This window comes from Terrapene carolina, unplaced genomic scaffold, assembly GCF_002925995.2.
Source record: "Terrapene carolina triunguis isolate 2854851 unplaced genomic scaffold, T_m_triunguis-2.0 Scaffold141, whole genome shotgun sequence".
Lineage (NCBI taxonomy): Eukaryota > Metazoa > Chordata > Testudines > Emydidae > Terrapene > Terrapene triunguis.
In genome coordinates this window covers 9,443,658-9,458,528 of record NW_020664492.1, presented here as the reverse complement: position 1 = coordinate 9,458,528, position 14,871 = coordinate 9,443,658, and the positions used below count along the sequence as shown (strand labels likewise).

At 42.9% G+C, this 14,871-nt stretch overlaps 1 protein-coding gene across 1 annotated transcript in view; it reads right to left on the bottom strand.

Moving 5' to 3' along the window:
- The window catches only part of LOC113406807 (neurobeachin-like), a 942,582-nt gene that overhangs the window by 823,883 nt on the left and 103,828 nt on the right, over positions 1-14,871 (bottom strand). Inside the window, exon 2 of the mRNA XM_029911985.1 lies at positions 751-982. Coding sequence (XP_029767845.1) covers positions 751-982 — 232 coding nt within the window. The remainder of the gene's footprint in view (positions 1-750; positions 983-14,871) is intronic.

The following is a 14,871-nucleotide window of genomic DNA, read 5'->3' as shown; positions in this document are numbered from 1 at the left end:
ATAATCTCCAGATACTGAGGGTATGAATAAATTGGAAGCCTCAGACAGGCAACATCTTCTGTAATCCCAGACTCTTATAGATGTGCAAATAAAGTATGCTATGTTTTAGTAGAAGGAAACAGGGAATACTCAAAAAAAAATAGACAAGATTAAAAACGGATATAAGCCATCTGACATGAAAATTAAAGAGAGGCTATAAAGAGCACAGATGTTTTAAAAGACAGGCAAAAATTGAAGTATAGAAACTAAAATAAAACTGCTTAATACAGTCCAAAAATACAATATTCAATAAATATGAACATTTCTAGTGTTCTCTTGGTTTTTATCACAAAGAATATTGTACTATTTATTATTTAAGTGGGCCATAATAATGGTTCAATTCTTTTACTATGTAATAATTCATAGCAATGAATATTGTTTTTAGAAACTGAGAATAAGCGTCAGAGATGCTCTTATGAGATATATTGAAAGGTGTCTTATTTTGTCACTAAGATCAGGCAGTAATCTATTTTCTTTTTAAAAGAATTGTGCATACTAACTACCGGTAAATTATTTCAACATTAGTTCTAAAACCAGAGTATTTTACAATCTTTGCCCATTACATTTCGATAAAGTTGATTTAGTACTGTTGACTCAGTATCAATACTAATAAAATAATTTACTGTTTTTGAAATGTAAATAATGACTATGCTTGCAACACTTGAGTGTTCAAGAACACTGAATTTATACATATCAATCAGTAATTTATACCTGCAATCATGTCGTCCACCGTACTCATCTTCAGCAGTACCTGTTCAATTAAGCCAACTTCTGTGCTGGTCTGTAAATTACGGACACTCTTTCGTAGAATGGCTGTGAACATACTCCAGATTTCTGCTTGGCATGTTACATCACAGTGTTCTAAAAGCTCTGACATACACGTTATGCTCTCTGCATCCTGGATTATAAAGTTCATCTCTAGATCAAACTCTCCACCAACCAGCTAAAAAGAAGAAAAAACAAATGTTAGTATGTGTAATGTATAATTTGAGTATTACTGAGGAGTTGAGCACTGAGTCTGAACTGGTTGGCACCTTTTCAGATCCTTATTTCAACCAATATTGACTACTTTTTGAGCGTTAAGGGAGACAATCCAAATAAATTTGATATCAAAACTCACATCCCAGTGGCAACAGATCAGGAAGATAATCAGGATGGCAAAAGCACAGTGGCCACTAAGATCATATAAGAAATTAACTTAAATTTTCCCTCAGTATTGGATAGCACACTTTCAGAAATAAAAATCTCTCTGCAGTCCTCCTTACGGCAACTAATTCAAAGGGCAGTTTGACTCCAATGAATACAAGAATAGCAGCATCTGAATTGGCTCAAAAATCAAAATATCTTTGCAATCCTCTTTAGACCAACTCACTCAAAAGGGCAGGTTGACTCCAGCAAACAAGTGCACTAGTAGCAGCATTAGAATTGGCTCAAATAATAGCACACCTGTCTGCAGCTCTTGGAAAAGAAAGTTGCCTACTCAAACGATAAAGCTGGATATATGTCAACTCAATGTATTACATCTGAGACGCCCTGAAGTAGAAAATTCCAATCCAATGAGCTTTCTTTCTGAATGGATCCCAAAATTACTTGGTGTATAGGTAAAACTGAACAAACAAAAAAATGGATAGAGCCTATTTGGCTCCAAATACAACCAAAGGAAAGTTCATTCACCCCAACCTGCAAATATCTGCCTACGTAACTGAAGAGAGGCAATCCATGAAAGAGAGCTTACTCAAATGAGGAACACTTGTCATTTTTTTCGGAATTTTTCTCCTCCTTTATAGCAGCAGAAAATTTCATTCAATCCAGGAACAAAACTACCCAGAGATCAGAATACACCTCTACCCCGATATAATGCAACCTGATATAACACGAATTCGGATATAACATGGTAAAGCAGTGCTCCGGGGGGGGGGGGCGGGGCTGCGCACTCCGGTGGATCAAAGCAAGTTCGATATAACGCGGTTTCACCTTTAACACGGTAAGATTTTTTGGCTCCCGAGAACAGCGTTATATCGAGGTAAAGGTGCATTAAACATATTACCTTATACCCAGTAACGATCAAGATATTTGAAAATACAAATATTTCCTTATAAAGACTCCAAATATAGTCTATCATTTGCTAAGGAAAAAAACAACAAAATCTTAAGGCACAATACTATATGTTAAATGAAAGATATTTTTAAAAGTATGTGCTGTGTGCTTACTTTCAGTGATTACATGTTGACAGAGAATAATTTTATGACAACCTAACTTTTCATAGTTTGATTGAGAACAGTCTGCACTTTCCACAGTCTATAGACTATACAATAATTAAAGTGGCCAGTATGAAACAATAGGTACGCCTTTTTCACATAGGCAGACCAGCCTGCACATTCGGTATTCTTTCCTTTACAGTTGTTAATCCTCAGACCTGACTACTACTACTGAAAGTGATCAACTCAGGTTTCCATTAACTCAAGGATTCATCTCACCTTACCAATTAAATCACTAACAACCAATTTAAAATAGTCTAATGATGTAGTTTAGAATTTACTAAATGATAAATCAGTTGACTACCAATTTGGACTCTAGAGATATCCAAGTTAAATGAAACAACAGATTGATTTGAATGTATTATTAGTATTTGAATTTTAGGTTTATTAGGAGATTGAAATGAATGTGAAAAACGTAATTATTTAGAATTTAAGCAATCATTTATAATGGATGCCTCAGGTAATCATATTTTTTCAAAGAAAAAAACAGGAGCACTTTTCTGGAGACTTTTTCAGTCAAGTCATGAAATAGTCATGCAAAAGACTAAAGTGCACTTCTCAAAAAACTGGGTTTGTTTTGCTATTTCTGACTATGTAACACGTGCATATTCTAGGTGGAGGATTTTTCCAGTAAATTAGCGTTGTGTATTAGAGTAACTTACAATAATGAGTAAGTGTCATTAACATTCTCTTTGAACAAATAGCTTTGTACTGTTCACATCGATTCAAATTTTCTCAGCACACCAAACACTACTGAACATTTGTGCCTGCTAATTTCTACTCAGCATAGCAATACTGTACACAGAAGTTAAAGTAAACTGCAATAAGAGGGGAAAGTGTCACTGCATGAAGGAAGGGGCGCTGGGGCTGGGGGTGGAGGTACTGCTTACAGAAGCAAAGGAGGAGAGAGGGCTCTTTTGCTTTGTTTTCAGCAGAAGGGGCAACAGTGCTCCTACATAACTTTAATCCCTAGCATTTAAACATTTTCACTTATAAAAAACCCAAATGATTTCTGTTCATGCAACATCTTAGAGACAAGGATTTAGTAAATGTGCTGCATTTTAAAGTATTGACAAGGCAGGTAATGTAAAGCCTTCTATTGGGCTAAAAATAATTTGTACTATGCACTACAATTATTAAGGCAAGATACTGCTTTTAGCTGATGTACAGATTACACCTGAAAGGAAGACCTTTTGGGACAGAAGACTGCAGATTTGTGTATTTATTTGTGTAAAAGGCAGCAGATGGTTTAAGTTGCTTGCTTCTTCCTCAAATATCAATGCTAATACAAATATTTTTCTATTTTCCCAAAGGGCAGTAATAATTTAGTATTCCCACAATGACTTTTTAAGTACTATTACAGTTTGTCATGTTAACTGGGTATATAAATATACATTATTTAGCTATGAAAAAGATGCATACATTATAAGTTGGCATAAAACTTTTTTATTGAAAAAGACGCACATGATTATTTTATTGGACAAATTGATAAGTATGCAGGAATTGGTTCAAGAGGTAAACATGCCTGAATCACTAAGTAACAGTAACAACAGGGTAGATAAAAATCCATGATGAAAGAAAAATAATTTTTAAAAATCTATTTAAATTTTATTTTTAAGTTTAAATTAAACACATTTTTCTGTTTTAAAAACATTTAAAATATTAGAAATTATGAAAACTTACACTAAGGCCTAAACTTAAATATTAGAATTATTTAAATTACATAAATATTAAGCAGTATGTTTGCCATCAACGTGTTAAAGAAAGTAAAACTACTGAACTGGAAATAGTTGTCCAAGCACCTGAAAGAGACGGTTACTCACCTTTGTAACTGTTTGAGATGTGTTGCTCATATCCATTCCAATTAGGTGTGCGCTCGCCGCGTGCATAATTGTCGGGAGATTTTTACCCTAGCAACACTCGGTGGGTCGTCTGAGGAGCCCCCTGGATTGGCGCCTTTATGGCACCGGATATATGCCCCGGCCAACCCAGCGCCCCCTCAGTTCCTTCTTGCCGGCTACTCCGACAGAGGGGAAGGAGGGAGGGTTTGGAATGGATATGAGCAACACATCTCGAAGAACAACAGTTACAAAGGTGAGTAACCATCTTTTCTTCTTCGAGTGCTTGCTCATATCGATTCCAATTAGGGACTCCCAAGCCTTACCTAGGCTGTGGGGTCGGAGTGAGATGTCACAGAGTGAAGGACCGCTGAACCAAATGCAGCATCACCCTTGGACTGCTGCACTATCGCATAGTGGGCAGCGAAAGTATGCACCGATGACCAAGTCGCTGCCCTACATATCTCCTGTATGGGCACATGCGCCAGGAAAGCAGAGGATGAAGCCTGAGCCTGTGTGGAGTGGGCGGTAAGGTGCGTAGATGGGACACCAGCCAAGTCATAGCATGCACGGATGCATATATATGATATGATCCAGGACGAGATGCGCTGGAAGGAGACCGGAAGGCCCTTCATCTGGTCTGCCACAGCAACAAACAGCAGTGACTTTTTCCTGAAGGGTTTCATTTGCTCGATGTAGAAGGCCAGGGCCCTGCAAACATCCAGGGAGTGCAGCTGTTGCTCCCGTCGAGAGGCCTCGGGTAGAAGTCAGGGAGGAATATGTCCTGGTTTACATGGAAGGCAGACACCACCTTAGGGAGGAAGGCCGGGTGGGGTCGCAGCTGTACCTTGTCCTTGTGGAACACCATATACAGTGGTTCCAATGTGAGTGTCCTGAGCTCAGACATGCGCCTCGCCGAGGTGATAGCTACGAGGAAGGCTGTCTTCCAGGAAAGGTACAGGAGCGAGCAGGTGGCCATCGGCTCCAACGGGGCACCCATGAGTCTGGATAGGACCACGTTAAGATCCCATGTAGGGACCGGTTGTCGAATTCGTGGGAACAGGCGGTCCAACCCCTTGAGAAATCTGCTGACCATGGGATTGGAGAAGACCGAGCGCCCATTTTCGCCCGGGTGGAAAGCCAAAATAGCTGCCAGGTGCACCTTGATGGAAGATATTGCCAAGCCCTGCTGCTTTAAGGACAGGAGGTAGTCCAAGATGATAGGTACTGACGCCTGTAGGGGGGTCGTATGATTCCGAGCGCACCAGCAGGAAAAACGCTTCCACTTGGCTAAGTATGTGGACCTGGTAGAAGGCTTCCTGCTACCCAAAAGAATCTGCTGAACCGAGTGAGAACAGCACAGCTCAGACTGATTTAGCCATGCAGCATCCATGCTGTGAGGTGGAGAGATTGCAGGTCAGGATGACAGAGTTGACCGTGATCCTCAGTGATCAGGTCTGGCCACAACGGGAGTGGAATTGGGGTGTCCACCGACAGCTCTAGGAGAGTAGTATACCAGAGCTGTCTGGGGGCCATGCCGGGGCGACCAGAATCAGACGGGCTCTTTCCCTGCGCAGCATGATTAGGACCCTGTGGACTAGCAGGAATGGAGGAAAGGCGTAGCACAGGTTATCCTTCCACTGAATTAGGACGGCGTCTGACAGGGAACCCGGAGAGCGCCCTTGGAGACAGCAGAACACCTGGCATTTCCGATTCTCGGGAGAGGCCAATAGGTCTATCAGGGGAAAGCCCCACTTCAGGAAGACAGAGTGGATGACATCCGGGCAAACCGACCACTCGTGAGCCTGGAATGATCTGCTGAGGTGGTCTGCTAAGGTGTTCTGGACCCCTGGGAGAAACGACGCCACCAGATGGATCGAGTGGGCTATGCAGAATTCCCACAGACGAGTGGCCTCCCGACAGAGGGGGGATGACCAGGCTCCCCCTTGTTTGTTGATGTAAAACGTGGCCGTAGTGTTGTCTGTAAGGACTGCAACACAATAGCCTGGAATGCGCTCTCGGAAGGCTTGACACCCCAGGCGCACTGCTCTGAGTTCCTGTACGTTGATGTGCAGGGATAACTCTCTTGCCGACCATAGCCCCTGTGTACGGAGGTTCCTGAGGTGGGCTCCCCATCCCAGGGATGACGCATCCGTGACTAGGGACACGGAGGGCTGCGGAGCGTGAAATGGCACCCCTTCGCACACTGATTTGGGGTCCAGCCACCAGCCTAGAGAGGCTAATATCCCTGGCGGGATGGTAACCACCGTGCTCAAGCTGTCCCAACCTGGGCGGTATACTGTTGCTAGCCAGGCTTGGAGTGGACGTAGTCGCAGCCTGGCGTGCCTGGTCACAAATGTGCAAGAGGCCATGTGTCCCAGGAGGCATAGGCATGTTTTCACAGTCGAGGTCGGGAAGCTTTGCAGGCTGTGGACGATGTTCCCCAGGGATTGGAAGCATGCCTCCGGCAGAATTGCCCAGTCTAGGCCTGCTTCTAATACTGCCCCTACGAATTCTATCCTCTGGGTTGGTACCAGAGTGGATTTCGTGACATTGAGCAAGAGGCCCAGCCCATTGAACATGTTCATGGTGAGCTGAACATGAGACTGCACCTGATCCCTGGAGCGACCCCGAAAAAGCCAGTCGTCGAGATATGGGAACACTTGGACCCGTTGTCGACAAAGGGAGGCAGCCACCACAGCCATGCATTTGGAAAACACCCTGGGGGCCGTGGATAGGCTGAAAGGAATGACGGTGAATTGAAAGTGCTGTTGATTGACCACAAAGCGATTGACCACAATGGGACATGTTAAAGTATATTAATTTTGTCCTCAAATAAGTATTTCAAATAATTTGAAGAGAACAGAAGTCATGAAAGAACAAAGATTTTATAAGCAACAAAACATTGTAATTATCAATGACCTCCTGTTATACTTATCTGCCTCAGGACATTAGCTTTGCTGGGACAGAAACCATGACAGAAGAAACTGTAAAAATTATTACAACAGCTGTCTGCTTTCTACTAATTTCCCTAAGGAAGAAGATCAGTTCTCACTAAAGTCTCCAGGACCAGGAGTCAGATTTTCCCAACACTAGAAATGGGCAAACCAGAAACTCTACCTAGTGCAAAAGGATACTATGGGGTTATTTTTTTTAAATCACTATTAATCTGGAATAGAATAATATTGTTTCAATGAACAGACAGGGCCAAACATATCTGACACTTCAATTAAGTCAATATAGTCACAAAAGATTAATTTGGCCCATTGTGTTTAAGCCTGTAAAACAATTACTACCAATGCTTAAATAATAATTAAAAGGTAACAAATAAGTATGAATCTTTAAGGGGACTGTCCCAAAACTCTTGGAGAATGTGTGCCCTGGGCTCTCAAACGCTGAAGCTGCAGTAAAGGAATGTCCATTGAATCTATTCACCTCCCCCTTGCTCTAGTGCACCACTGAGTATGTAAGGCAAGTCCTTAGACTGCAAAGAAGTGGATGGACAGGAAGTGTGCATCAAGATGGGTAATCACAGGGTACATCTACACTGCAAAAAACTACCCCGCAGCAGCAAATTTCAGGGCCTGGGGCCAACTGATTCAGGCTCACACTACAGGGCTAAAAATAGCAATGTAGACACTCCCACTTGGGCTGGAGCCTGGGCTCTAAAACTCAGAGAACAGAGAGGATATCAGAGCTCAGGATCTAGCCTGAGCACTAATGTCTACACTGCTATTTTTAGTCCTGTAACATAAGCCCTGCAAGCCCAAGTCAGTTGACCCAGGCTCCAAGACTTGGTGCCACAGGGTTGTTTTTGTTTTGTTTTGCAGTGTAGATGGACCCACATTTATTTGGGTAAGTAACCATTTGTTCTTCCTTTAAGATCTGCCTGCATGGATCCCCTCTTCCCCTGGAAGATTAGGCAGCATCTGTGGGGGATCTACTGGGGATCTCAGAAGTATTAACTGAAAAGCTATTACAGGACTGCTCCTCTGAACTGGGCATTAGATCTAAAGCTTAGGTAAAGAGAATAATGCTGTTTGAGGGTGTATTCAGAACTCCAAACAAGCATCTCTAGACATTTCCATTATAGATACACTGCAATATTATATCCTGGAGGCTGCCTAGTACTTAGATGAGTGTGCACTAATCTCCGTAGTTGGGGGGGGGGAGGGGGAGAGGGAGAATTGCCAGATCACAGAAGTTTAGTATACACATCATTATCTATTTGGACAGATCCTCTGGTTTTAGTTGCATATGCCAAAAAGTCTGTCGAACTTCTGGTTTGGTCTGGCCTTGTTTTGTTAGCAAAGGGTCTCTTTTACATATAAAACTTGAAGTCTTACATCTGCTGGATGTCACTGACGCTTAGAGAAAAAAACAGGAAGAGCCATTGGCATGAATCTCACGAACTGTTCAGGCTACTTAACTATGAAGAACACCTGTTTTACATAGAGATAGTACATAACTGCATTAGCATGAGGTTCAGATCCCATGACAGAGATGGTCATCCACCAGAGGGAATACCCAACATATATTTAAGAAATGTCAATACAAGATAAACCTAGAACCACCACCCACGCACTAGAAGCTGGAAGGTTGGAAATACACCCAGATCAACTCTGACAGAGCTCAAAGAGCTATATGACGGTTTTACTTGCAAGTATATATGCAAAATTAAAATAAGATGATTGTCTACTTGGGTTTAACCCTTTCTGAGCTGCCCAAAGGACAATCCCTTCCCATTTCATTAGACCACTTTCTGGTAAGGCTTCCTGTTTCACAACAGAATTTTTTTGGACCTCAGTAGAACATGTTTACTCAAGCTATTACTTTGTGAGACTTCAGATCTGAACAGAGACTCTTACCTGAACCTGAGACAGGAAATCTGCAAGACTGGTAATCAGGACTTCCACTTCTGTTATCAGTTCAAGGATGGAGAACCACAATTGTGGTTAGTAACCCTAGACTGGCTCAACATCTTGGCTCTATCCTATGTGACTTAATAGTTCCTCTTATACATTCCTTCCGATTCTGATCCCAATCTAAAAGCGGACTGTCATATACTGGGTCCTGCCTGCCCCAAAACAGAGGAAAAGAAACCAGGCATTTTCCTTGGTGGCAAAATGATCTGAGACTTGCCACATCTTCAAAAGAGTTTGAAAAACGCTGTCCTTCCATTACCATCAGGGCATCAGTAATAGACCTCAGATAGCTGCAGGAACCACAGACCTTGATATGAGTCCCAACAGCCCCAAAACAGATAGATAATAAATAAAAGAGACTCTGGAAAGGACCAACACACAATAGAAGGGGAAGGAGCCCATGAGGGCTGAGTCACAGATGCTGCCTGCACCCATGCACAAACCAAACTTTTTTCTTCTTAATTAATAGTAATGACTGGTATAAAGGAATGGGAACAGGGAAGGGAGATAAAAACAGACTATGGTAGTGTCATAAAAACAGCGTGCCCACTGCTCCTTCGGGCAGTTAGAAAGAACTGAAGAGCCATTGGAACCACACCTTTTTATATCCTCCAATCCCAACGTGAGGGAGGTGGTTAGAAAACGAAGGTATGTCTACACTGCAATTAGACACCCGCTGCTGGCCCATGACATCTGACTCGAGCTCATGGGGCACAGGCTAAGATGCTGTTAAAATGCAGTCTTGGCATTCGGGCTCAGGCGGCAGCCCAGGCCCTGGGAACCTCCCACCTCACAAGTTCCCAGAACTTAGGTTGCAGCCTGAGCCAAAACACCTACTCTGCCAATTAAACAGCCCCTTACCCGAGCCAGCTGGTACAGGCCAGCTGCAGGTTTTTAATTGCAGTATAGATTTACCAGAACAGCCCCAACAAACACTGCTTGCTAGAAACTTCAAGCTCCCCTACTAACATTTCCAATCCTGAGCTAAGAAGTACTGCCTCAAGGAGAGAAAGGTAGTTTCTGTTTATACAAATCTTGGCTTCTCCAATAAGATTCTTCTACTAGTAACTGGGCTAAGACCATCAGTTTACTAGATGGCCTTATAACTTTTAGCCCCTCAAAACTAATGAGATGATTCAAACCTGCAAGCTAGATCATCATAGAAGATTAGGGTTGGAAGAGACCTCAGGAGGTCATCTAGTCCAACCCCCTGCTCAAAGCAGGACCAATCCCAACTAAATCATCCCAGCCAGGGATTTGTCAAGCCAGGCCTTAAAAACCTCTAAGGATAGAGATTCCACCACCTCCCTACGTAACCCATTTCAGTGCTTCACCATCCCTTCAAGTGAAATAGTGTTTCCTAATATCCAACCTAGATCTCCCCCACTGCAACTTGAGACCATTGCTCCTGCCACCACTGAGAACAGCCTAGCTCCATTCTCTTTGGAACCCCCTTTCAGCTAGTTAAAGGCTGCTATCAAATCCCCCCTCACTCTTCTCTTCTGCAGACCAAGTAAGCCCAGTTCCCTCAGCCTCTCCGCATAAATCATGTGCCCCAGCCCCCTAATCATTTTCGTTGCCCACCACTAGACTCTCTCCAATTTGTCCACATCCTTTCTGTAGTGCGGGGCCCAAAATTAGACACAATACTCCAGATCTGGCCTCACCTGTGCCGAATAGAAGGGAATAATCACTTCCCTCCATCTTCTGGCAATGCTCCCACTAATGCAGCCCAATATATTGTCAACCTTCTTGGCAACAAGGAGACACTGTTGACTCATATCCAGCTTCTCATCCACTGTAATCCCCAGGTTCTTTTCTGTAGAACTGCTGCTTAGCCAGTCGGTCCCCAGCCTGTAGCAGTGCATGGGATTCTTCCATTCTAAGTGCAGGACTCTGCACTTGTCCTTGTTGAACCTCATCAGATTTCTTTTGGCCCAATCCTCCAATTTATCTATGTCACTCTGGACCCTATCCCTACCCTCCAGCGTATCTATCTCTACTCCCATCTTAGTGTCATCCGCAAACTTGCTCAGGGTGCAATCCATCCCATCATCCAGATCATTAATGAAATCATCTTCACTTCCCTCACCAATCCTCTTTAGCCCCCAACCCTTTACAAAGAGATTGGATTTTATTTCAGAAGGGGTCAGGGAATGTTTTCCAGGCATAGGTGGTCACATGGTTTACAGAGGAGACTGAAGATATGAAAGAGGAAGTTAGTCATGAGGATACGATGACATATGGCATATAATTGTATAGGGATTCAGTACTCTGGTTAGTTTATATAATAAACACTCAGAATACATTTTGCAGTTACATATGAGTAGACTTGGCAGAATTTGATTTTTTTAACTAATTTTGATGGATAATATTGACATTTATTTTTAAGCATTTCCTCTATTGCTATTTAAATTTTCACAAGTGCACAAATGTATGGGTTTTAAGCATGTTTTAATTTTTATTAATTTAAATTTTCCACAGTTGTGGGAAATTAAGAGGGGGGGCCCAGAAAGTTATTTCAAGACAGATGTTGAGATTCAAAAATGTGTAGCTTTATAACCATTAAAAACACAAACTGTCAACATCACATGTCAAAATATACAAAGTAAATATCCTTAAATCAAACTCAAGTTTTCAAGCAGCATTTTTCTTACTTTATCTATCCACAGATTTTGATTATTATAGATGGAAATATTTTTTCATCAGCTTATGGGTGTTCAGTGAAAACATTTACTGACATTTAACCAATAAAAATCTAATCCTTCCCAGACAGCTTATAAGCACCTCAATAATCATAGCACTAAATGCCTAAAAGTTCACAAGAAGCAATTATTCCTATCTTTTCGCACCACCTAGAACAGTGATGCCCAAACTTTTCTCTCACACCTCCTCTTGCCAATAATGGAATAATAAAGGGCCGGGAGCAGAGCAGGGGCCAGAGCTGTGGCCAGATGGCACTCCATCCCCACCTACTCATGGGGGCTGGCACAGGCCCACCCAGACATTCCTCCACAACCCCTTAGGGGGTGTGCCCCGCAGTTTGAGGACCACTGACCTAGAACCTCAAACACATAATAGCAGCTTTCAGTCTGACTTAATTTGGGATGTAGATCATCTCAAAAGAAGCAATACTATATATGTAAATAATAATGTCCTATGCTGCCCTTATTATAGGCAGGACTGATGGCAACACCTATTAAGGTTGCCTGATTCTTCTCATTATGAAACTCTGTTCAAGAGTTGTTTATAACTTTACCAAACTAACCACATGTGCTGAAATTTTCCATGCTGTGTGTCTGTCTCAGGCTAAAAGTTTTTGAAAGATTTCACCCAAAATGGTTTAGCTTTTTCGGAGAACAAGGCTAGAGGGGAAATAGTTGTTTTCCCCATGTTAAAAAAAAAGTGTGGGTTTTTTTGTTTTATTTTTAGATTAATGCCCTCATGCTTTGGGGCAGGAATGTGAAATGGGCAGATGCTGGCCTTTTGCCATCCCATGAAAGTCCAGTTATAAGGCTTTGAGAAACCACAGTTCACACATGCTCAGTACAGACTTGCTAGAATGTAACAGCTAAAATCTCCAAAAAATCTGTCCTCACTGAGCACGTTTAAGTCACCCAGCTCATACTTGTGACCGGACTGTGCACACCATCTCCCACCAGAGCAACAGAGTGTAGTAAGATGAGGCCCTAAATCATAAACCCTTATATCAGAGGCCCGGTATGAGGCCTAAGACCTGAACTAAAGTAATGGTCAAGGCTTTGCTAACATAAAGCAAAGTTAAGCTGTGAGCCAGAGGCAGGCCCTGCTCACAGAAGCTGGCAAAGAAAGGGCTGATGCTGCAAAAGGAGACATACCTAAAAGGTACTGAACACTAGATATCACAACATTCGCATACTTGCACATTCCACACAAATAACAAGGAACAGGCTGACCCACCCTAAAGACAGGGTCAAAAGGATAATACAATGGATAGAGTTGTTTTATTCGAACCAACATGTACAAAGTGAGAAGCGGCACCTTACTGCGTAGAGGGGTTGTACCTTGCTGCGTAGAGGGGTTGCAACTCAATACGTCAGGAGTATTGTATAACTTGTTTGTACCTGTGTATAAAAATGCATCACTGGGGCTGTGTCTTTGCCTGGCCTACGGGGCAGTGGAGAGTCCCACCACTGACTGAGCCGGTCCATTGTCAGGGAGCACATATGTACTAGCAGAACTGTAGACATCTGATCTGGGAAGCTAGAGACTGTGTTTCGTTTGACAATAAACCTGGCTGGGTGCCTTCATACCTTATCAGAGTCTGTGGTCATTGGGGGTTCTCTCGGGGTCTGCTGTGCCAGCAATCTGCAGAGCCGGGGCAGCACACAGAGGGAACACACACACGCAGCCGACTGATATCAACATTGAACAGAGCAGAGCACCACACCGGTGGCGTCTGACAACACTGAGCATGATCCATCCCATCATCATGGCTCCTATTTGTGACTGGACTGTGCATGCACCACTGATACCAGTCAGCTCTGTGTTCTTGGGGAACCAGGGCGCAGTATCCAGCCTGTCTGACTCATGAAAGGACACACACACCGCTCCCCAGCCTCTGCTGGAACCAAAACCAATCAGAGAAAAGACTTGCAGAGAGCAGTGAAGGGCGGTGGGAGACACATCTAGACCCCTCCTGACAAGGGTGACAAGATTAAGGCAACTCCCCTAGCCTCATCTGCATCAAAGACGGGACAGGGAGGCATCGCCATTAGCATACAGAATGGAGAACAGAGATTCCAAGGCAAGAACCACACTGAACTCTGGGACCATAAAAGCAGGGAAGCACTGCATCATGGGGGATCTCTGCTCCAGATGTTAATGAACCTACACCTGCACACACCCAGTTCAGCAGTTATCAGACCAATTCTAGTAATAAATCCTTGATTGATATCCAAAATACTGAAGCAGCCTACTTGCATTGTGAGCTCCCTGGAAGAACCACCACCCATAGCCAAAAGTGATCAGCTCCTATTGTCTAGCCTAAAGAAAACCCTTGAGTCATCAGTTTAACCATAAACAAATCTAGTGTTCTCCCTTGAACCATTGAATTTTCCCTACAAAAACCCCTACTCACACTCCAGTAAGTGTTCTGATGCATGGATCCAAACTCTGCATCAGTTCCACTGGGATTTCATCTTCTCCTGACTGATCGTGCTGGGGGCTCGGCCTGTCTCCAGCACTCAGCAACTACTACCATCACCTGGGAACCCTGACCAGTTCAAGCTTCATGGAAATGGTGAGATCCCCCTCTCTCTGTTTTCTTTTCTACCTCAGGTATAACTTTCTAACCCTGACTTGTTTAATCAGGTATAGTTTTCTATATATGATTTTTGTAACCTTTAATAGTGTAACTGTTATATTGACTTAGGCTCTCCTTGTGTAGTTATCACTATTATTCAATAAATAACATGGTTAAGCTGGTTGCTTCCCTCTCTGAACTTTACTCTGTTGTGTTTTTAGCTTCCCCATTTACTCTGCAGCAACACTTCTCTTATCTTCTCTTAGGGGACTTACAGAAGGGAGAAGTAGAGCTCCATATGAAAAGACAAGTAACATAAGCATTACATTGATAGAATTACAGAACTCCCCCCTACCCCCCAGAAGAGTAACCCTAATAAATGAGCCTCCCCCAAAGTAACGGGCAAATCTGGTAACACTACCTCCCTACCTTAAGGGAGCATGCTCCAGGTCCAAGGAGGCTATACAACTTTAATATTTTGAACGCTTGATTTTGCAAGCATAATAATGTTCTTTTACATAGGCTGG